Source organism: Chiloscyllium plagiosum, unplaced genomic scaffold (genome assembly GCF_037043375.1).
Source record: "Chiloscyllium plagiosum isolate Xiang-an unplaced genomic scaffold, Cpla_swu_hap1 HiC_scaffold_10, whole genome shotgun sequence".
Lineage (NCBI taxonomy): Eukaryota > Metazoa > Chordata > Chondrichthyes > Orectolobiformes > Hemiscylliidae > Chiloscyllium > Chiloscyllium plagiosum.
Window position 1 is genome coordinate 16,060,717 of NW_028270148.1, and position 24,053 is coordinate 16,084,769.

Genomic DNA, 24,053 nt, shown 5'->3' on the forward strand with positions numbered 1-24,053 from the left:
CATTTCATTTCGCGCCAGGATCTCCACAACATTCTGCGCATGCGCTACATTGGTGCCAGTTTTCATGCTGTTCTGTACATGCATCAATGTCCATGCCAAAGTCTCCGCACTGTTCTGCGCGTGCGCGATGTCAGCGCCAGTCTTCGTGCCATTCTGTGCATGCACCTTCAGCTACCGACAGGGCAGCTTTCTATGAAAGGTACTGTACCGAGTCGAGCTTTTTTACATTTTTTACATGTACTGTGTTAAATTTAATTTTATTTCATTAATAAATATGATTTCAACCTTCATTCAGGCTGTGCCATACTTTACATCAGACTTTTGGGTGATTTTTGAGCGATCGTGAGTGTATTTTTGGCCGGTTTGCCCCTAACCCCACTTTTCCCATCGACCCCATTATTTCTATTAAGCAATTTTCTGTTAAGGGACGTTTCACTGGAACGCAACTACCCGTACTTCAAATTATGAGTGCCCTACTAGAAGTGGTCGTTGAAGAGAAATTGCAGCATACTCTATCCACTCCACCCAAGAATTCCTGAAGACCATCAAAGACACTAAGATAGAAGAGGATGAAATAATAGTCTTCTTTGATGTAACAGCCCTGTTTACATCAATCAACATTAACGTGGCCAAGGAAATACTGACTACACTGTTAGAAGACCCAAAGACACATACACCAAACACCACTAACTTCATTAACAAGGACAGTATCATCAAGCTAGTGGACCTATGCCTTACCACACACTTCACGTTCAACAACAAAACCTACAGAAAAACCAACACCCATGGGATCTCCGATATCAGGGTTCTTAGCAGAGACAGTAATGCAGAGACTTAAACAAACAACTCTGCCAACCATCCAACCCAAACTTTGGGTCCGCTACGTGAATGACACCTTTGTCATCACTAAGTGAAACAAATTAGAGGAAACATTCAAGACCATCAACAATACCCTTACTGGCATAAAATTCATTAAAGAGGAGGAAAACAACAACAAACTGCCATTCCTAGATGTCACAGTAGAGCGAACAGCTAATGGGGAACTTCAAACCAGCATCTACAGGAAAACAACACATACGGACCAAATATTGTACTACAGACGCAATCATCCCAACACCCACAAACGAAGCTGCATCAGAACATTATTTCAATGAGCCAACACACACTGCAGCATAGAGGAATTACGCAGAGCAGAGGAAAATCACCTATGAACACAGGCCGCCGATTTCTCAGCAACAAACCCAAACAAGCAGACAAAACACGTCCAGAAACCCTAACCACTCTCCCCTACATCAAAAACACCTTGGAAATGACTGCCAGACTACTCAGACCCCTTGGCATCATGGTAGCCCACAAAACGAACCAACACACTGAAACAGCAGCTAATGAACTTGAAAGATCCTATACAGACAATGAACAAAACTAATGTCATTTACAAAATACCATGCAAGGGCTGTAACAAACACTATATTGGACAAACAGGCAGAAATACATGAACACCATCTAGCCACAAAAAGACATGACCGTCTCTCACTAGTATCCTCACATACACCACTTCGACTGGGACAACACATCCATCCTAGGACAAGCCAAACAAAGACATGCATGAGAATTCCTAGAAGCATGGCATTCCAACCGGAACTCTATTAACAAACACATCGAATTAGAAGCCATCTACCACCCCCTGAGAAAATGAACCGGAAGTGACTTCCCCACAGGAAATTTCATCACCAACCCAAAGAAACCCAAACATATAAATAGAAAGCAGGAAATTTCAGCAGTGCTTTGCCTGAGGCCCTCTGAAGATGTTATCTAGTAGAGTGACGAAACGTCTGGAAATGAATCTTCCAGCTCAGCGAGCAAACCTACATGCAAAACCTCAACCTGAGCTACAAATCTTCTCAAAACTCGCTAATTGCAGCATAATTTAACTAGAAATGAGAAGTAAATTAAACGTGTACAGGAAAAGGAAATGTGATTCAAATGGATAGTCACTTTAATTGCTAGCACTGGCAAAGATACATTTTGTAGTTATGGTTTGAATTTAGCGTGAAGAGCTAGAAATGACAATAAATGAGGCAAAGATCAATCTGTGAAGTCATGATGTGCAGGTGCCGGTGTTGGACTAGGGTGAACAAATTTAAAAATCATGCAACACCAGGTTATAATACAACAGGTTTATTTGGAAGCAGTAGCTTTTGGAGCACTGCTCCGCCCATCAGGTAGCTGTGGAGCAGGATAATAAGATATAGAATTTATAGCAAAGGATTGAACAAACCTAGACTGCTGTTTAACAATATATCATTTTAGTTGCATGACACTGTAATCATTTGCCATAAATTCTGTCTTATGATCCTACCTGATGAATGAGCAGCACTCCCAAAGCTCGTGCTTCCAAATAAACCTGTTGGACTATAATCTGGTGTTGTATGATTTTTAAATCTGTGAAGTGAATAACTTGTCTTTGGAGGCTGGAAAATACACATTAACAAAGTAGGTAATACCATGAGAAAGGAGTGGGAGATGGACAAGTTTATGGAGAAAACTGGAGATATATTCTGATTGAGCACATCAAGGCTGGAAATACTAGAGATGACTTTCTAGAAGAAAAACAGCTTTATATTTTGAAAAAATGTAAAACTGGAACCTCCATACCTTAAAAGTCCTGTCTTCAGAGATCGATACAAGTATGTTCGATTGCCAAGGGGAAAATTCTGCAGCAGTTACCACACCAAGATGACCTTCTAAGACTGCCAAAATATCTTCCTGCTAATGGAGCATTAAACACTGCCATATAAGTGGGCCAGTTTTACAAGATTATATATTTCTCTTTTTAACCTAATATCCTATCACCTGCATGTTAATGTTAAAAGGTTGTATTTATTCATCATTAACAATCTATTAAAAAATTGATGGTTAACTTTCTTTAATTATACATAAGAAAAATGCAAAAGATTTAGATCATTATTTTAATTCATTAAATATGCTTAATAACGTGATGGATGAGGATACACATGGCGGTTTATGCATGTTTCTGCATTCAGGTCTAAAATGATATATTTTGATGGAAAGAATGAGGAAAGAGGAACAAATGAGGAAAAAGGGTGCAAAAGCTTGGGTACCTAGAGAAATGCATGTACGAGACACTGAAGATGGCATGGCAGATTAAGAAAGAGGTTAATAAGACATATGGGATCCTGATTTTTATAAATAGAGGTATAGTCTACAAAATCAAAGAAGTGACGGTGAACCTTTACATAGTCTCAACTGGAGCAGTGTGTCCAATTCTGGATGTCACACTTTAGGAAGGATGTAAAGCTTTGCAAAGGGCATAAAAAGGATTTTTAAGAATAGTTCCAGGGATGAGAGACTTCAGTTGTACAGGTTGATTGAAAAAGCTGGGCAAGTTCTCCGTAGAGAAGCTTCAGAGGGGATTTCAAATAGGTTAAATCATGAGGAGTCTGGGCAGAGTAGATAGGAGAAACTGTTTCCATTGATGGTTTCCATTATGACTTAAAGGACACTGATTTAAAGTGAATGGTAAAAGAACCAAAAGAACATGAAGGAAGTCATTTTCACACAGTAAATAGTTAGAATGAAGAATGCAACACCTTAGAGTGCGGTGGATGCAGAGTCAATCATGCCTTTCAAAACAGAATGAGATAATTATCTGAAATTGAAAGAAATACAGGGCTCCTGTGGAAAAAAAAAGGGAATGGTACTATCTGAGTTTCTCTTGCAGAGAACTGGCACAGAAACAATGGAATGGATGGCCTCCTTGGTGAACCATTATATGATTATAACAGCATAATAATCAAGGGTTAACAATATAATGTCCTTAAATGTTGTTCTGCCAGCTTAATTTAGAATTATATTCAACTTCTGTTCGCATGGCAAATTATATGCAGTGCACCATTAACTTTGCAATAACACTCAGAAAACTCAAAAAATCGACTTATTATGTGAATTCAAATGCCACACTACTGCAGGTGAAGAGATTTATTAATGTTAGGATTGAGTAATATTGTATATTGGGTAGTTTCAAAGATGTCTTTCTCTCCAGAAGTAGCAGTCACCATTTGACAAATACTCCCCATTCTCTCCTTCATCTACTCCAGAAAGACCCTCCTATTTAAGTGTAGAAATGTAGGGAGAAGCTTGGTGACACAATGGTCTAGGTTTTCTGCCTGGATGAAATTAAAATTTTATTTCATTAAATGAAACGCACTTCTACCACTTTCCCTTTTCGAACCCTGGATACAAAGACCACCTCTTCTGCTCTGAAGTCTGGTATTCTAAGAGGGACCTCAAAGGTTCACCATCTTCTCATTTTACAGACTCATCACCCCTTCCCTTCTGCAAGATATTCTCAAATCCCCTTACTTTGGTAAAAACAAAAAAACTACAGATGATAGAAATCTGAAAGAAAAACAGAAAAGTGATGGAGGAACTCAACAGGTCCGACAGGATCTGAAGAGAGAAAAACAGAGTTAATGTTTCGAGTCCAGTGCCACTTTGGTAGCAGCCAGTTGTTCTGTGACTGGCTAAACCAGGCAGGCATCTGCCACTTTCTATCTGTTTTGGATGAGCAGCAGATAAGCAACATGCAGACAAGCTTGGCAATTAAGATAAACTGGGACGAAAATACAGGCCTATGTATGCACTCTGCATTCACCTGCTCTCCAACTTGAACCATCCTATGAATTAAAACTGACAGCAATAATTCAGTTTCACTATGCTCTAAAATAAGGTAAGCAATAATGATGTTTTTAAACTCACCTTGCAGTTCAACACATAGATTTTGTTGTCTGCGCAGGTTATCAAGGTTTGGTCATCTGGACTAAAGCATAAATATAAAACTTTTCCCAGCAGGGTTCCTACAACATTTCCTCTAGGGTCCAAGCCTGCAAGTAACAAATCAAAAATTACAGAAGTACAAATATATACAGATATTAAGCCAAGGTTTTAGTCACCAGTAATTCTTTCTACATTCTAAACAGAGTTGCAGAAGATATTTGACAATGTGACACAGAGGAGACAACACTAATAGAAAATATTAGGTGCAATTCAGCACACTGGATTAAAAAATATACATAGGGAAGGAAACAGGAAATTTCTTCAGGCAGTGGGAAGGGTATTGCATTGCTCCTCATGATTAACATGGGGATAGTGCAAGAAACTGGTGGCGAAGTAGAAGATCAACCATGATCTCACTGAATGCCAGGTGACCCTTCGAATCTACTCCCGCATTCAGTGAGGTCGTGGCTGATCTTCTACTTCAACACCGGTATCCTGCACTAACCCCATGTCCCATTAGAAGGCAAGAGTTTCCTTTTGTAACTATGTAAACCAATGGTTTGGATATATGACATGAAGACATATTTTATCCCTAAAGAAGAATCACAGTAAATCATTCTAAAGATCAAAGCATGTGACATTGGGATGTTGATAATATGGAATGGACAAAAGTTAGGAGATGATTTCAGTATCATTAAATATGGTTGCTGCATGTTGTGGTATCATGAAGTCATGTAATTTCTTCTGTTGTAAGGGAGAACTACAGATTCATGATTCTGACTTCACTAGAAATACCAAATAAAGGATATCTCCTTGCATTTATTCACAATGTTGCCACATATTTGGGATGGTTTTGACTTTGTGGGATAGTGTAAAAGGAGACAATGGCAAATCATTGCCTAAAATGGAAATAAAATTTGGTAGAGATGCTGTTGATTCACTGTTATCCATTTTTTACCATCATGGTCATCCATCCCTGACTCTGTCTAGACAATGATTTTTTTTTATTATTCCTAAATTGTCTTAACAAGTGTACAACTTAAATTGGCAATAGCACAATCTCATGTCACTGTTCCACACTATCTAAGCATAAATAACTTTTCTCTGTATTTAGATTTCATGATAAAATAACTCCATCTTTCTCACTGTCCACATGATGAATAATTATTCATCCTTGGTGCTTTAATTGTTGCAAAATATTAGTATAATGTATAACCTTGTTGGAGACTCATTCGACATGCTTCCACATCCCATATAATGACATAATCTTCGGCTGCAGAACACAGAAGTGTTGGTTCATTGTGGTTTCCAAATGCCAGTGCAGTAATTGGTTGATGGTGGCCTTTTAACTCCAAGGTCTATAGAAAATAGATGCATGGAACTATCAATTACTTTACACTTAAATAAGAACATGGACTTGAACCACTGCATTCAGAATATTCCAAATGCAGGACATACTGAATAAAATACAATTAATTAACTAGGATGGAAAGATTCTGGATTATTAATTTCTCCACGTAAATGCGATTGTTTGCTATTTTAACCTATTTCCCACCCAACTGAGGCAGCCAAACTTGGTTCCAAACAAACAAGACTGACTTTTGTTCCATAATACTAAAACAATCTACAACTCCATGTTTTATTTGAAGATAAGCAAAGATATATCATACCCAAACAATCTGCAACTTAATGTTTTATTTGAAGAAAAGCACTCCTGGAGAATCAAATTCACACTTGTTTTGAAAAATGAATGAACACACAGCTTTTATATGCAAATAACACTGTAGGGTTTTTTTCATATTTGTCAACCATTCATTCCAGTAGCATGTTCATTTATAAAACTCAAGCTACTCAGCCTTAAAAAACAGATGACTTCAACCAACAATCATACAGTTATTTGAAAGTCGTACCAGGATAGCAAAAATATGTGAAGAGCATTTATTTCTGCAATTTTTAGTGTAACTACAGAGTAAAGGCAGCATAGTGTTGCTTCTTTGCAAGGATATTCACATGTAACTGATTTTGTACTGAGACATTGATATTCAAAGTTTGTGCGAAGATTTGTAGCTCGGGTGCTCATTGTTGTGGTTCTGTTCGCCGAGCTGGAAGTTTTTGTTGCAAACGTTTCGTCCCCTGGCTAGGCGACATCATCAGTGCTTGGGAGCCTCCTGCGAAGCGCTTCTTTGATGTTTCCTCCCGTGTTTATAGTGGTCTGTCCCTGCCGCTTCCGGTTGTCAGTTTCAGCTGTCCGCTGTAGTGGTTGGTATATTGGGTCCAGATCGATGTGTTTGTTGATGGAGTTTGTGCCATGCCTCTAGGAATTCCCTGGCTGTTCTCTGTCTGGCTTGCCCTATGATGGTAGTGTTGTCCCAGTCGAATTCATGTTGCTTGTTATCTGCGTGTGTGGCTACTAAGGATAGCTGGTCGTGTCGTTTCGTGGCTAATTGATGTTCATGTATGCGGATTGTTAGCTGTCTTCCTGTTTGTCCTATATAGTGTTTTGTGCAGTCCTTGCATGGTATTTTGTACACTACGTTAGTTTTGCTCATGTTGGGTATCGGGTCCTTCGTTCTGGTGAGTTGTCTGAGCGTGGCTGTTGGCTTATGTGCCGTTATGAGTCCTAGGAGTCGCAGTAGTCTGGCTGTCAGTTCCGAGATGCTCCTGATGTATGGTAGTGTGGCTAGTCCTTTTGGTTGTGGTATGTCCTCGTTCCGTAGTCTTTCTCTTAGGCATCTGTTGATGAAGTTGCGCGGGTATCCGTTTTTGGCGAATACCTTGTATAGGTGTTCCTCTTCTTCTTTTTGCAGTTCTGGTGTACTGCAGTGTGTTATGGCCCTTTTGAATAGTGTCCTGATGCAGCTTCGTTTGTGTGTGTTGGGGTGGTTACTTTCATAGTTTAGGACTTGGTCTGTGTGTGTGGCTTTCCTGTATACCCTTGTAGTGAATTCTCCGTTCGGTGTTCTCTATACCATCACGTCTAGGAATGGGAGTTGGCTATCCTTTTCTTCTTCTCTCGTGAATCGGATTCCTGTGAGTGTTGATGATCCGGTGTGTTTTTTCTATTTCCGTGTTTTTAATGATTACAAACGTGTCATCGACATATATGACCCAGAGTTTGGGTTGAATTTGTGGTAGGACTGTTTGTTCTAACCTTTGCATAACTGCCTCTGCTATGAGTCCCGAGATTGGTGATCCCATGGGTGTTCCGTTGATTTGTTCATATATCTGGTTGTTGAATGTGAAGTGTGTTGTGAGGCACAAGTCCAGTAGTTTAAGTATTCCGTCTTTGTTGATAGGTTCAGCGTCCTGTTTTCTGTTCTGTTTGTCCAGTAGGTTGGCTATTGTTTCTCTGGCTAGGGTTTTGTCAATCGAAGTGAACAGTGCCGTCACGTCGAATGATATCATGGTTTCTTCTTTGTCTATGTGTATATTTCTGATGATGTCCAAGAATTCCTGTGTTGATTGTATAGAGTGTTTGGATCCGCTGATCAAACTGAAACTGACAACCGGAAGCGGCAGGGACAGACCACTATAAACACCGGAGGAAACATCAAAGAAGCGCTTCGCAGGATGCTCCCAAGCACTGATGATGTCGCCTAGCCAGGGGACGAAACGTTTGCAACAAAAACTTCCAGCTCGGCGAACAAAACCACAACAACGGGCACCCGAGCTACAAATCTTCTCACAAACTTTGAACACTTACGGGCGAGAGACGCTGAGACAAGCAAGGAAATGGGAATCCTGCGCTAACCGACTAAGCGCCACATACGAACAACTCCGGTTCCTACACGAATGCCGAAAGAATCGAATCCTTCCACAATGTGTCAGATACAGACCACCAGTCAACAACCCACAAGCCAGGGAAACAGCCAAGCAGAACGGATTCAGGATGATCCAGGTAATGATCACAGACGCGCACAACCGACTTCACAGATACAGACATGAAATTGCGCGCCAAAAGTCATTAATTTCAAAAACCACGAATCATGAATGGACCCGGACCATAGAACAGGCTGTCACCATAGGACAGAACAGGACAACACACCGCAAAAAAACGGCACTAAAAGAAAAAATGGCCAAACTAACACACAACAAAGAGGACACCACAACACACACCTGGGTTAAAAACCTCTCCCACAGACAGCTCACAGACTCGGAAAGAACAATACTGGCCAAGGGACTCAACTACAACCACAGGGACGCCAAGACAGCAGACTTCCTAGCAGCACTAGAATGCACACTCAGGAACAATGGACTGACAGAAGAGACACAACAAACAGTGAGACAAACTGTCGTACCTATGATAATAAGGAAAAGACAAACACATAACCTCAAAACCAAGGAGAGGGAAGCACTGAAATCACTAAGAAACGATAAGAACATAATCATACTACCAGCAGATAAAGGCAGAATGACGGTCATCCTAGATAAATCTGATTACATCCAAAAAGCACAACAACTACTTGCAGATATCAACACCTACCAAAGGAAGGAATTTGACCCCACATCACAACTCACCAATAGGATAAATAACACACTAAGGAATCTACAAAAAAACGGACAGATAACCAGAGCTGACCTACAGCGGACAGCTGAAACCGACAACCGGAAGCAGCAGGGACAGACCACTATAAACACGGGAGGAAACATCAAAGAAGCGCTTCGCAGGAGGCTCCCAAGCACTGATGATGTCGCCTAGCCAGGGGACGAAACGTTTGCAACAAAAACTTCCAGCTCGGCGAACAGAACCACAACAGACATTGATATACATTAAATTTCTTAGATTATTTGTGGTGCTTCCAGATACGTGAAAAACCCACAGCCAACCATTTACATGCTCCATCTATCACTAAAGAAGAGCTCAAACAAGTCAGCTGTATTTACATCATTAAAGCACTAGCATAGATTTATACATCCAAAGTCTTAGTCATGGATCATCCAACAGTCAACTACATGAGTATAACGGAGATCTCTGGCGTCTGCTGTGAATGTTTTTGAATTTTCCTTGCAGAAACCTGAAAAATTGCTTGGGACCCTCTCCCTATGCAATCAAAGGAACAAGCAACTGAAATGGTATCTCCAAAGTTCATAGCACTGTTCTGCATAATAGTGGAAAAGAAGCATCAAAGAAAACAATGTCTAAAGCTAAGGCACAATGGCAAATGGCAGCAGCCAATTGGCTGGGACTCCATGGTGACACTGCAATTTTATGCCTACCAAAGGACTGGAAATCTTTAACCTAGCAGTTATTCAAGAAGTGAGAGGAAATTATTGTTTTTTCCTGTATGGTTGGGATTAGATTCAACAAATTGTCCTGCTTATTAATATCTATGTTGAATCAGAAACCATTTATAGTGTTACTCACATGATCACTGTCATTCAACAACATAGTTTGGATTTTCAATTTGCCACCTAGGAATACACAGTGGCACTGTAATTCAGTTACCTTTTATACAATCATCTCAATTTTCACAGTGATTGAAAGTAATTTCAATTTTGCATGATATATAATCTGCAAAGCATTTTAAACCAAGGCAGCAAGTTGAAAATATATCCCTCAGCAACGAAGGAAAACTAATTTATGTTTTTACTGACTATTTGAGAATTTTCTTGGTGCAGAGTTATCACCCGTAATCATATTGCCAACTTATGTTTTGTTCTTTCACAAGGTGTAGGTGTATTGGTTTGTCCATTTGTTGCCCAACTCTAATTGCTTCGAGAAGGTAATGGTAAAACATCTTTTTCAACCACTGCAGTCCATGAAGGACAGGTACACCCACAGTAGTGTTACGGAGGGAGTTCAAGGATTTTGATCCACTGACAGTGAAGGAACAGTGATATATTTCCAGTTCAGGATGATGCATGAAGGGAAATTGGCAGGTGGTGGTGTTCCCAAGCATTTGTTGCTCTTGTTCTTTTAGATGATAAAGACTGCACGTTTAAAAGATGCTGTCAAAGGAAGTTTGAAAAATTGCTGCTGTGCATCTTGCATATGTTGCATACTAATGTCACTGAGCATTGTTGATGGAAGGACTGAATGTTGAGGTTGGTGGCCAAGATGCCAACCAAGTGGACTACTTGGCCTGGATGGTTTTGATCTTGTTGCAGCTGCATTCATCCAAGCATGTGGAGTGTATTCCATCACATTTCTGACAAGTGGACTAGTTTTAAGAAATCATGAGATGAGTTACCTGCCACAAAATTCCCAGCCTTTGACCAGCTCTTGTAGCCACAAATATGGCTAAACAGTTACTATATGGCTGTTCAGTTCAGGATGCCAGAATTCAAAGTAAGCATTTAAATAACCTGAAAGATCTGCTGTGATAAATTTCAAAACTTCTAGTCCCATTTGCAGTGAATTCTAGTCCTAAGCATAAAATCAGTACACTATTTGGCACTAATTTGAGCTTATGGTCATTCCTGCTTTTCAAAAATAGTTTTTAATTAATATTTAAAAATGGACATAAACACTGCAGTAAATGTCTGCATTAACATAATAGATAGTGCAGGAAAATTCCAAATAATGAAGATCAGTAAATACTACTGATCGAACTAGAGTTCCAACAACACAGTACTGTGTGCTCTACAGGATAATCCCACGAATGCATACTGAGGTGAACATTAACTGCAGTTGAAGACCATCAAGTTTGTGAAGAAGATTCTTTTGTCCAAAACTCTGTCCAAACTTGCTGATCTTCTAGTGTCCATAACCAAGTACTGCTCACTGGTACATTCCACAATTCGAGACTATACCTTAAGGGATGCACTCAAGCTTGGGACAACTGCCACAGAGTCGGATGGGAAAGGCCACAATCCAGGCCTTTCAGCCATACCATACCAAGGGACTGGAAACTGTGTAGAACCCCTGAGGCTGAATGCTAGTCATGAATATATATTGTGAAATTGCAATAATATTGAGACATTTCAGCAAAGAACCTGCATTATGGAGAAAATTTTTAATTTTATTGCATTTTCTATAATATTCAAGTTTAAATGTTTTGGAATGCATCTTTACAAATTTTATGAATCATGTATATTTTTGAATTTTAGAAATCTGTCTTTAATTTATGTCACTGGCTTTGCAATAATGGAGGTGATGCACTGTTGCACCTGTGCTGAAGTTATTGTCTTTACACTCTCTACCTTCACCCGCACCACTCACTCTCTCTCTCAAGAACTTAGCACCTGGTTGCCACAGTAACAGCGACAGGGAAGAATTACAACAGGTTAAAAATAACTGAAACATTCACAATTACTGACTTCGTTCAAGGAACCAGCTAGTCAAGATCAGATTGAAACCTTACGCCGCAAAGACAACCAAAGAAAACTAAACCGCATATTCTTTTATCTTCCTTTGCATTGGACATTGCCTCCTAAAATAACATTCGATGAGATCCAGCTGATTGACTTCATTACACTCCTGAAACTCCCTTTAACTTTGTACCTGTGGGTGGGCCTACATATAGCCATATACTTGACTTAATATTTTTATTATTTTTCTCAGATTTAACCAGTCTCTCTCTTTGAGTCAAGAAAACACAATTAATTAACACTTTATTGTTCAGAGAAAAACATAGTCAATTACATTTTGAACTGCAGTTAAGTATAGCTTAATGCAAAAAATAAATTTAAACCTTCATTGGGACCAACCAAGGAATATTATATTAGATTAGATTACCCACAGTGTGGAAACAGGCCCTTCGGCCCAACCAGTCCACACCGACCCTCTGAAGAGTAACCCACCCAGACCTATTTCCCTCTGACTAATCCATCTAATACTATGGGTAATTTAGCATGGCCAATTCACCTGACCTGCACATCTTTGGACTGTGGGAGGAAACCGGAGCACCTGGAGGAAACCGATGCAGACACAGGGAGAATGCACCAATCAATCACACCGCCCCGTGGCCCAACATTTCAACTCCCCCTCCCACTCTGCCGAGGACATGGAGGTCCTGGGCCTCCTTCACCGCCGCTCCCTCACCACCAGATGCCTGGAGGAAAAACGCCTCATCTTCCGACTCGGAACACTTCAACCCCAGGGCATCAATGTGGACTTCAACAGTTTCCTCATTTCCCCTTCCCCCCACCTCACCCCAGTTCCAAACTTCCAGCTCAGCACTGTCCCCATGACTTGTCCTACCTGCCTATTTCTTTTCCACCTATCCACGCCACCCTCCCCCCCCGACCTATCACCTTCATCCCCTCCCCCACTCACCTACTGTACTCTATGCTACTTTCTCCCCACCCCCACCCTCCTCTCACTTATCTCTCCACCCTTCAGGCTGTCTGCCTGTATTCCTGATGAAGGGCTTTTGCCTGAAACGTCGATTTTACTGCTCTTTGGATGCTGCCTGAACTGCTGTGCTCTTCCAGCACCACTAATCCAGAATCTGGTTTCCAGCATCTGCAGTCATTGTTTTTACCTACAGGAAGAATTTGCAAACTCCACACAGACAGTCGCCCGAGGTTGGAATCAAACACTATGAGGCAACAGTGCTAACCACTGAGTCACTGAGCCACCGTGCTGCCCCTGAAAGTCAGTTAAACCCTGCTCACCCACTCATAACATAGTATTAAACTGACCATTTGTTTTTAAACTCTGTGATTCCAATTGAGCAAATATATTAACACAATTGTCAAATGTGAATTAATATGAACTTAATTTCAATCCAATTTCTACTTAGCAAAGCACTTGACCCACTGTATTCTTAGACCACATTTCTCTGAAAAGAAATTTACCTGCAGGATAGGATTGTGGATATTCCAAACACACACTTGTTTATCACAAGGGAAAGCACAATATTTCCAACAGCAAGCAAGTTGAATATGTGACAATGGAGTACTGGACTGAACACAATGCTTTTCTGTAATAATTTCTTTCAAAAGATCATTTTTCACACTCTGGTGGATAGTGGTACTTCCCCACATTCTAAAAACAAAATGAGAAGCATTATCGAATTTGCAACCGTAAAATAATGGATTTTTACAAATATCAAATAGGAATTGGGCACCATCTCTACTTTAATGCATTAAAATACCATTGCCAACTTTACTATATATCAAGTCACATGAAGCCAGAATGACTCAGTGTCAGTGTCTCTCTTTGAATACAAAGAAGGACCAGTGCTGCCCACAAGTCTCCCTTGACAAGATAACAGATTGTAAACTCATTTTGCCAAGAATTCCATTCATGAATCTAAGTAGTTTACAATTCCCAAATCCACCCAGGGAAATCTCAATTCTGATCCCACTGACCACTCTAATTAACTCATCCACAATCCCTGCCACTGTCCAGCCTGATCCTGATACTGAATACTTAAGCACAGTGGCAAATGTAGACAAGTATTCCCACTCACGTACATCTCAATCTACAGTTTTCCTCCTACAGCTTTAATTTTAGAAAAGTTATGAATGCAAAAGCAGAAGACCATAGTTCTGGTTTGAAGTTAAATCTTAAGTAATCCCTGTTGCAGGTTAGAGAATTGCAGATCAAGACAGGCTACAGTAATGCAGGGGGCATCCCGTTACAGATTACCAGTCATGCTTCTGGACATCAGATGAAGGCTATTCAGTTTAGTTCACAGTCCAAATAGATGGTTTCTCATCAAGTCATAGAAATGTACAGCCTGGAAATAGACCCTTCAGTCCAATTTGTCCAAGCCGACCAGATACCCTAAAATTAATGTAGTCAGTATTAATTAAGTGTTTGCCAGCACTTGGCCCATATCCCCCTAAACCCTTCCTATTCATGTACCCATCCAGATGCCTTTTAAAGGTTGTAATTTTACTGTCCAGCTTTGTGCAGAGAGTGGTGGGGACGTGGTACAGACACTCAGTGCCCAGTCTGGTTGCAGAAACAGCAAGGAATTAGCATGGTTGCTCTCTAGCCAGTCAGTGACACAGAGAGGCGACACATGGTCTATTTGCTTAGTGCTTAGTCTGGTGGCAGAGAGGAGGAGGTTCATGGCCTGGATGCCCAGAAATCAGTCTGGTAGAACAGAGAGTGAGGAAGTGGTATGTTTGCTTTGTGTCAAGTCAGTGACAGAGAGTGGAGGACACATAATCAAGTTTCTCAGTGTTCAGTCTGGTGGCAGAAAGGAGGAGATTTATGGTCTGGGTGCCTAGTGCCCACCCTGGTTGAAGAGAGAGCAAGAAATGATATGTTTGCTCAGGGCAATGTCAGTGACAGAGAGTGTGGGACACATGGTCTGGTTGCTCAGTGCTCAGTCTGGTGATAGACGAGGGGTGGGTGGACTCAGACTGGTTGCTCAATGCCCAGTCTGGTTGTTCAGCATCTAGTCTGATTGCATAGAATGGAAGACATGGTCAGGTTACCCAGTTCTGAATTTTGTGGCATAGAATGTGTTGTGACAGGGAAGCAGAATTTAGTTATCCAGTGTCCAGGGTGATAGCAGAAAATAGGGGCATTGAATAGAGTTTTGTTGCCCAATTCCCATTCTCGTGGCAGAGAGCAGGCAACATGGTCTGGTTACCCAATGCCCAATCTGACTAATACCTAGTCTCGATCCAATACCCAGTCAAGTTCCCCAGTGCCCACTCTGATTAACCAGTGTCCAGTCTAGTTATCCAGTGTCAAAACTGGTTATTCAATGACCAATCTGGCTCCCCAGTATCCAATCTGCTTAGCCAATGCAGTCTGGTTTCCCAACATTCAGTGCCTAGTTTAGTTATCCAGTGTCCAGTCTGGTTACTCAATTTCCAATCCAGTATCAATAGCCAAATCTGGTGTCCAGTCTGGTTTCCCAAAAGCTAGACTGGTTTCCCAGTCTGGTTCCCAAGTGTCCACTCTGATTTCCCTGAGCCCACCTGGTTCCCTACAGTCCAGTTTGATAATTCAGTATCAATTTTAATTCCCCAATGTCTAGTCTGGTTCTCCAATGTCTCGACTGTTTCCCAGTGTCTGGTCTGATTCCCCAGTGCCCAATCTGTTAAGTTCAGTGTCCAGTTTAGTTCCTAGCATCCAGTATAGTTCCCCAGTATCCAATCTCGTAGCCAATGTTCAGTCTCATTCCCTGTCCTCTGGTCATCCAGTATCCATTCTAGTTCCGCAATGTCTAGTCTATTTATCCAGTGTCCAGTCTGGTTAGCCAATGTTCAATCTGGCTCCTAGCTTCCAATTTAGTTCTCATTGTCCTATCTGATACATATTGCCTAGTCTAGTTCCCCTGTGTCTAATCAGGTTACTCAGTGCTCAGCCTGGTTCCCAGTGTCCAGCCTGGTTCCCCAGTACCTGTCTTGATACCCAGTGCCCAGTCTGGTTATCCAGTGCCCCCCAATGGGATACCCAGTGCCTAGGATACTGATGAAGGATGATCAGTCATGATCATATTGAATGGTGGTGCAGGCTCGAAGGGCAGAATGGCCTACTCCTGCACCTATTGTCTATTGTCAGTCTGGTTACCCAATGCCCCCCCAATGGGATACCCAGTGCCCAGTCTGGTTACCCAATGCTCCCCCAAGGGATACCAAGTGCCCAGTTTGGTTACTCAATGCCCCTCAATGTGATACCCAGTGCCCAGTCTGGTTACCCAATGCCCACCAATGGGATACCCAGTGCGCAGTCTGGTTACCCAATGCCCCTCAATGGGATACCCACGGCCCAGTCTGGTTACCCAATGCCTCGCAATGTGATACCCAGTGCGCAGTCTGGTTATTCAATGCCCCCCAATGAGACACCCAGTGCCCAGTCTGGTTACCCAATGCCCACCAATGGGATACCAGTGCCCAGTCTGGTTACCCAATGCCCCCTAATGTGATACCCGTGCCCAGTCTGTTACCCAATGTGATACTCAATGCCCAGTCTGGTTTTCCAATGCCCCTCAATGGGATAACCAGTGCCCAGTCTGATTATCCAATGCCCTTCAGTGGTGTGGGATATAAATGAATTAATGTTATTTCTGCAAGTATAAATTCTGATACAGAATAGGAATGAGAAAATACATATTCAGCAAAAAGAAAGGATATGTGAGCATGAGACATGAATACAGAACAATGGTGGATATATGGGCAAACAGGAAAACATCTGTTCTCCTCGCTTGTACAGAGACACAGGAACAAACCCTAATTAAAGAGGTCAAAGTGGCCTCTGGATGGAAATAGATGCTGATAGAAGAAAAGATATGCCTAATCAATAATCTATAATAGACTGACGTCAAACACCCTTATGGGAGTCAGAGATAAGAGTTTGTCACGGACAAAACAGGATAAACAGAAGTTGTGGGATCAGTCTTAAGGAAATGAGTGACGTAAGCGAAGCAGGGAACAGACAATGGAATAAGGAAAAATATGGGGATTCAAACTGTATAAATTTCGAGAGTTTGTTGGATTTAGTGTGCATTTTCTCATTACCTTACCTGGTATTGAGACAGGGCACCCATCTATAGGTGTATAAATAAATGGCGGATTCAGATATTTGTCTCGGACTGAAATTATTAAAGTGAGTGAGCTTTTGTTTCTCACAGTGGGATACCCAGTGCCCAGTCCAGTTACCCAATGCCCCCCAATGGGATACCCAGTGCCCAGTCTGGTTACCCAATTCCCCCCCCCCCCAATGGGATACCCAATACCCAGTCTGGTTACCCAATGCGCCCAATGTGATACTCAATGCCCAGTCTGGTTATCCAATGCCCGTCAATGGGATAACCAGTGCCCAGTCTGATTATCCAATGCCCCCCAATGAGACACCCAGTGGCCAGTCTGGTTACCCAATGCCCCTCAATGGGATACCCACAGCCCAGTCTGGTTACCCAATGCCTCCCAATGTGATACCCAGTGCGCAGTCTGGTTATTCAATGCCCCCAATGAGACACCCAGTGCCCAGTCTGGTTACCCAATGCCCATCAATGGGATACCCAGTGCCCAGTCTGGTTACCCAATGCCCCCCCAATGTGATACCCAATGCCCACAATGGGACACCCAGTGCCCAGTCTGGTTACCTAAAGTGATACCAAGTGCCCAGTCTGGTTACCCAATGCGCCCTAATGTGATACCCAGTGCCCAGTCTGGTTACCCAATGATTCCTGAAGAAGGGCCTGTGCCCGAAACGTCGCATCTCCCGTTCCCTGGATGCTGCCTGACCTGCTGTGCTGTTCCAGCAATAAAGTTTCAACTTTGATCTCCAGCATCTGCAGACCTCACTTTCTCCTGGTTACCCAATGTGCCCAATGTGATACTCAATGCTCAGTCTGGTTATCCAATGCCCCTCAATGGGATAACCAGTGCCCAGTCTGATTATCCAATGCCCCTCAGTGGGATACCCAGTGCCCAGTCCAGTTACCCAATGCTTCCCAATGGGATACCCAGTGCCCAGTCTGGTTACCCAATACCCACCAATGGGATACCCAGTGCCCAGCCTGGTAACCCAATGCCCCCCCAATGTGATACCCAATGCCCACAATGGGACACCCAGTGCCCAGTCTGGTTACCCAAAGTGATACCAAGTGCCCTGTCTGGTTACCCAATGCCCCCCCAATGGGATACCCAGTGCCCAGTCTGGTTATCCAATGCCCCCAATATAATACCAATGCCCAGTCTGCTTATCGAATGCCCCCAATGTGATACCCAGTGCCCAGTCTGGTTATCAAATGCCCCTAATGTGATACCAATGCCCAGTCTGCTCATCCAATGCCCCCAGTGTGATACCCAGTGCCCAGTCTGGTTACCCAATGCCTCCCAATGTGATACCCAGTGCCCAGTCTGGTTATCCAATGCCCTCAATGTGATACCAATGTCCAGTCTGCTTATCCAATACCCCCAATGTGATACCCAGTGCCCAGTCTGGTTACCCAATGTCCCCCAATGGGCTATCCAGTGCCCAGTCTGGTTATCCAATGCCACCCAATGGGATGCCCAGTGCCCAGTCTGATTATGTAATGCCTCCCAATATGATACCAGTGCCCAGTCTGGTTATCCAATGCCACCTAATGTGTTACCAAGTGCACAGTCTGGTTACCCAATGCACCTCAATGGGACACCCAGTGGCCAGTTTGGTTATCCAATGCCCCCAATGTGATACCAATGCCCAGTCTGCTTATCCAATGCCCCCAATGTGATACCCAGTGCCCAGTCTGGTTATCCAATGCCTCCCAATCTGATACCCAGTGCCCAGTCTGGTTACCCAATGTCCCCTAATGGGATATCCAGTGCCCAGTCTGGTTATCCAATGTCACCCAATGGGATGCCCAGTGTCCAGTTTGGTTATCCAATGCCTCCCAATGTGATACCAATGCCCAGTCTGGTCACCCAATGTGCCCAATGTGATACCCAGTGCCCAGTCTGGTTACCCAATGTCCCCCAATGGGATACCCAGTGCCCAGTCTGGTTATCCAATGCCCTCAATGTGATACCAATGTCCAGTCTGCTTATCCAATACCCCCAATGTGATACCCAGTGCCCAGTCTGGTTACCCAATGTCCCCCAATGGGCTATCCAGTGCCCAGTCTGGTTATCCAATGCCACCCAATGGGATGCCCAGTGCCCAGTCTGGTTATCCAATGCCACCTAATGTGTTACCAAGTGCACAGTCTGGTTACCCAATGCCCCTCAATGGGACACCCAGTGGCCAGTTTGGTTATCCAATGCCCCCAATGTGATACCAATGCCCAGTCTGCTTATCCAATGCCCCCAATGTGATACCCAGTGCCCAGTCTGGTTATCCAATGCCTCCCAATCTGATACCCAGTGCCCAGTCTGGTTACCCAATGTCCCCTAATGGGATATCCAGTGCCCAGTCTGGTTATCCAATGTCACCCAATGGGATGCCCAGTGTCCAGTTTGGTTATCCAATGCCTCCCAATGTGATACCCAGTGCCCAGTCTGGATACCCAATGCCCCCCAATGGGATACCCTGTGCCCCCCAATGTGGTACTCAGTGCCCAGTCTGGTTATCCATTTCCCCCCAATGGAATACCAATGCCCAGTTCTGGTTACCCAATGCCACCAAATGTGATATCCAGTATCCAGTCTGGTTATCCAATGCATCCCAATGTGATACCCAGTGCCCAGTCTGGTTACCCAATGTCCCCCAGTGGGACACCCAGTGCCCAGTCTGGTTATCCAATGCCATCCAATGGGATGCCCAGTGCCCAGTCTGGTTATACAACACCCCCCAGTAGAATACCCAGTGCCAGGTCTGGTTACCCAATACCTCCCAATGTGATACCCAGTGCCCAGTCTGGTTACCCAATGCCTCCCAATGTGATACCCAGTGCCCAGTCTGGATACCCAATGCCCCCCAATGGGATACCCTGTGCCCCCCAATGTGGTACTCAGTGCCCAGTCTGGTTATCCATTTCCCCCCAATGGAATACCAATGCCCAGTTCTGGTTACCCAATGCCACCAAATGTGATAGCCAGTATCCAGTCTGGTTATCCAATGCATCCCAATGTGATACCAATGCCTCTCAATGGGATACCCAGTGCCCAGTCTGGTTACCCAATGCCCTCCAATGAGATACTCAGTGCCCAGTCAGATTATTCATTGCCCCCCACTGGGATACCCAGTACCCAGTCTGATTACCCAATGCCCCTCAATGGGATACCCAGTGCCCATTCTGGTTACTCAATGCCCTCCAATGGGATACCCAGTACCCAGCCTGGTTACCCAATGTCCCTCAATGGGATAACCAGTGCCCAGTCTGGTTATCCATTGCCCTCCATTGGGATACCCAGTGCCCAGTCTGGTTACCCAATGCCCCCACTGTGATACTCAGTGCCCAGTCTGGTTATCCAATGCCCCTCAATGGGATTCCAATGCCCAGCCTGGTTACCCAATGCCCCCCAATGTGATACCCAGCACCCAGTCTACTTGCCCAATGCCCCCCAATGTGATACCCAGTGGCCAGTCTGGTTATCCAATGCCCCCAAGGGGATACCAGTGCCCAGTCTGGTTATCCAATGCCCCCCCGAAAGGGATTCCCAGTGCTCAGTCTGGTTTTCCAGTGCCCCCCCCCCCCAATGGGATACCAAGAGCCCAGTCTGGTTTCCCAATGCCCCCCATCCCCCCATGAGATACCCAGTGCCCAGTCTGCTTATTCAATGCCCAATGCGATACCGTGCCCAGTCTGGTTATCCAATGCCCCCCAATGGGATACCCAGTGCCCAGTCCAGTTACCCAATGCCCCCCAATGGGATACCCAGTGCCCAGTCCAGTTACCCAATGCCCCCCAATGGGTTACCCTGTACCCAGTCCGGTTACCCAATGCCCCCCAATGGGTTACCCTGTACCCAGTCCGGTTACCCAATGCCCCCCAATGGGTTACCCTGTACCCAGTCTGGTTACCCAATGCCCCCAATGGGTTACCCTGTACCCAGTCTGGTTACCCAATGCCCCCCAATGGGATACCCTGTACCCAGTCTGGTTACCCAATGCCCCCCAATGGGTTACCCTGTACCCAGTCCGGTTACCCAATGCCCCCCAATGGGTTACCCTGTACCCAGTCTGGTTACCCAATGCCCCCAATGGGTTACCCTGTACCCAGTCTGGTTACCCAATGCCCCCCAATGGGATACCCTGTACCCAGTCTGGTTACCCAATGCCCCCCAATGGGTTACCCTGTACCCAGTCTGGTTACCCAATGCCCCCCAATGGGATACCCTGTACCCAGTCTGGTTACCCAATGCCCCCCAATGGGATACCCTGTACCCAGTCTGGTTACCCAATGCCCCCAATGGGTTACCCTGTACCCAGTCTGGTTACCCAATGCCCCCCAATGGGATACCCTGTACCCAGTCTGGTTACCCAATGCCCCCCAATGGGATACCCTGTACCCAGTCTGGTTACCCAATGCCCCCCAATGGGTTACCCTGTACCCAGTCTGGTTACCCAATGCCCCCCAATGGGTTACCCTGTACCCAGTCTGGTTACCCAATGTCGAGAAACGTTGTACAGTGTGTCGCGAGGCGCCGCACGTGCCGCGGGAGGCTCGCGGATTGTGCGCGTGTCCGTGCACGTGCGCCGGCGGTTGGTGTCAGAGTCCGGCCTCTGCCCCTCCCCCCCCCAGCCCAGCGCCATTCCCATCCCCGCTCACTCTCCGGGTCGAGGATGAAGTGCTTCGCAGACTTGGCTCCTCGTTGCCGCTTCTTCCAGCCACCACAGAAACCCGCAGTGTCTGGCTGCGAGGCGTTAAACAAGGGAGCGGTCCGCACTCCAGTGATGACCGAGGCCCGCCTCCCCTCAGCGTCGCTGCGGCTCCCCGTCTCCCATGGCAGCGGTGCCCATGCGGCGGCACGTCCCGAGGGTCAAAAAGGTACGGCGAATCAGGGCGGAAGCTGACCAACTCAAAACCGAAGCAGTTAAACATTTCGAGTCCACTGACCCTTCTTGAGAACTGAAACCATGGTGGCAGAGAAACAAAAACAACGTAGCAGGTATTTACCAGCCATGATGCACAATTGTGGTACCTTTTTTATATAAAGTTTGTGGGAAACTGCCTGTTAGAATAAATATAATAACTTACAAAATAACTTTCTGCCCAGCAACAATTAAGTCACCTCTGCTGTACAAGAACATTTTTCCTTATACATATTTTACAGTCAGGCAGCCCAGAGATGTTACTGCATTCCTCTGGAGCACGTGAGCCTTGAACCCAAGCCTCATGGCTCAGAGTTAAGGATGCTATCAGTTCACCATAACAGTCTTTGTGTTGTTTATATACCTAACAACAGTCTTTCTGAAGCAACTGCTCTATTCAAAACTCAGTTGGGTCAGGACACTCCCAAGACAACAGAAACTTGTTATGAATGCCCTGAAAGTAGCCCTGGAGAAGTCAAATATGTCTGTCAACTAAAATGAAGATTGGCCATCCTCTAGAGACTTTGTCGAGAAAATGCTGAGGTGAAGTAAGGCATTGGGGGAACTGCAGAGACCTCCAAACAGACTGTCTATAATTCTGAGGAGCAGGGGAGTCAACATTTCGAACATAAGCTCTTCATTAGGAATGTGGGGGTCCCAAGGAGGCTGAGAGATAAATGGGAGGAGGTGGGGTGGGGCTGGGCAGAAGGTAGATGAAGGTGGGAGGGTGATGTTGATAGTTCAGAGTCGAGGGTGGAGTGATAGGTGGGAAGGAAGATAGACAGGTAGGCTAGTTCAAGAGGGTGGTGCCAAGTTGGAGAGTTGATTTAGGATAAGGTTGGGGGAGGGGAGATGAGGAAGCCAATCAGGAGACACTGGCTGATGAAAATAAGTAGCCTGTGTTGGCCCCAAGGGCCCATACTTCACCCAGGAACCTGTGCCCCACAACCTGAGCTGTCTCCGGAATTTTAGTTTTGTCCCTTTTAAGGACACTTAATGGTAAGGTCCTAGAGAGTGTTGCTGACCAAAGAGACCTTGGAGTGCAGGTTCATAGCTCCTTGAAAGTGGAGTCGCAGGTCGATAGGATAGTGAAGAAGGCGTTTGGTATGCTTTCCTTTATTGGTCAGAGTATTGAGTACAGGAGTCGTATCACGGCAGTCCCTGTACAGGCTGCTGCTGCACACCATCCACCGCCTGGACACGCCTTCGTGTGCCCATTTGCCACCGGTTGGTGGGGATCCCCAGTGGAGGGCTCTCTATGTGGGAGTCCTCCCCCTTTCTGTAGGGGATCTGGGGTGGAGGGTGCTGCATGCAGCAGTCCCCTGCAACCGCAGATAGCGGTGGTTCATGGACTCCCAGCCCAACTGCTTGTTCTGTGGAGTCTGTGTACCATGTACATATTGGATGTGGGTGCTTGCACTCCCTTTTTGATTTCCTTAAAAACTCTCTCCTCTGTTTCTGGTTGCACTTCAGTTCCACGCTCCTGATCTTTGGGTACCCAGTGCGGAGTGGGTAGGTCAGAGGACCTTCTCGTGGGTCTGCTCCTGGGTCTGGCCAAACTGGCCATGAACAGGTCCAGGCAGCGGGCCATGGAGGGGGTTGTTATGGACGATTGTCTGCCCCTCTTCCCCGTGTCAGAATAGAGGTGTCCACCAACACCCTCGAAATTTTCAGGGAAAGGTGGGCACCGCAGGGAGTGGAGTGTATTATTTCCCCCTTCAGCTCTATTTTGATTTGATCCATGCCCTCTCCCTCACTATATGATCATGCAGCATTGCCCTCTGAGAAGGGTATTGCTTGTCACTGGCCACTTGGTGTTTCCTTTCTTCCTGGTAGTAGAAATTGAATAAAGATTTGTACACATTATCTTTCACTGTGTCTCACACCTGCACAAACACAATGAAAGAGAAAAAGCAAATAAAGAAAAAAACAGAGGATACTG

The 24,053-nt window shown here is 44.6% G+C and overlaps 1 protein-coding gene across 8 annotated transcripts in view; it reads right to left on the reverse strand.

The window, feature by feature from the left end:
* wdr27 (WD repeat domain 27) overlaps nt 1-22,149 on the reverse strand; it is a 526,425-nt gene extending 504,276 nt beyond the window's left edge. For 6 of the 8 annotated variants that reach the window (XR_015758354.1, XM_087991148.1, XM_087991152.1 and 3 more), the window contains exons 1-5: nt 21,849-22,149; nt 13,540-13,729; nt 6,014-6,155; nt 4,780-4,904; nt 2,656-2,769 (exon numbers count right to left, since the gene is read on the reverse strand). Coding sequence is in view for 7 of the 8 variants with exons in the window: in XM_087991148.1 (XP_087847274.1) it covers nt 2,656-2,769; nt 4,780-4,904; nt 6,014-6,155; nt 13,540-13,728 (570 nt within the window). In the remaining variant the exon portion in view is untranslated. The remainder of the gene's footprint in view (nt 1-2,655; nt 2,770-4,779; nt 4,905-6,013; nt 6,156-13,539; nt 13,730-21,848) is intronic. The other 2 variants (XM_087991149.1, XM_087991151.1) reach the window with 2 other exon arrangements.
* Between the last annotated feature and the right edge of the window lie 1,904 nt (nt 22,150-24,053).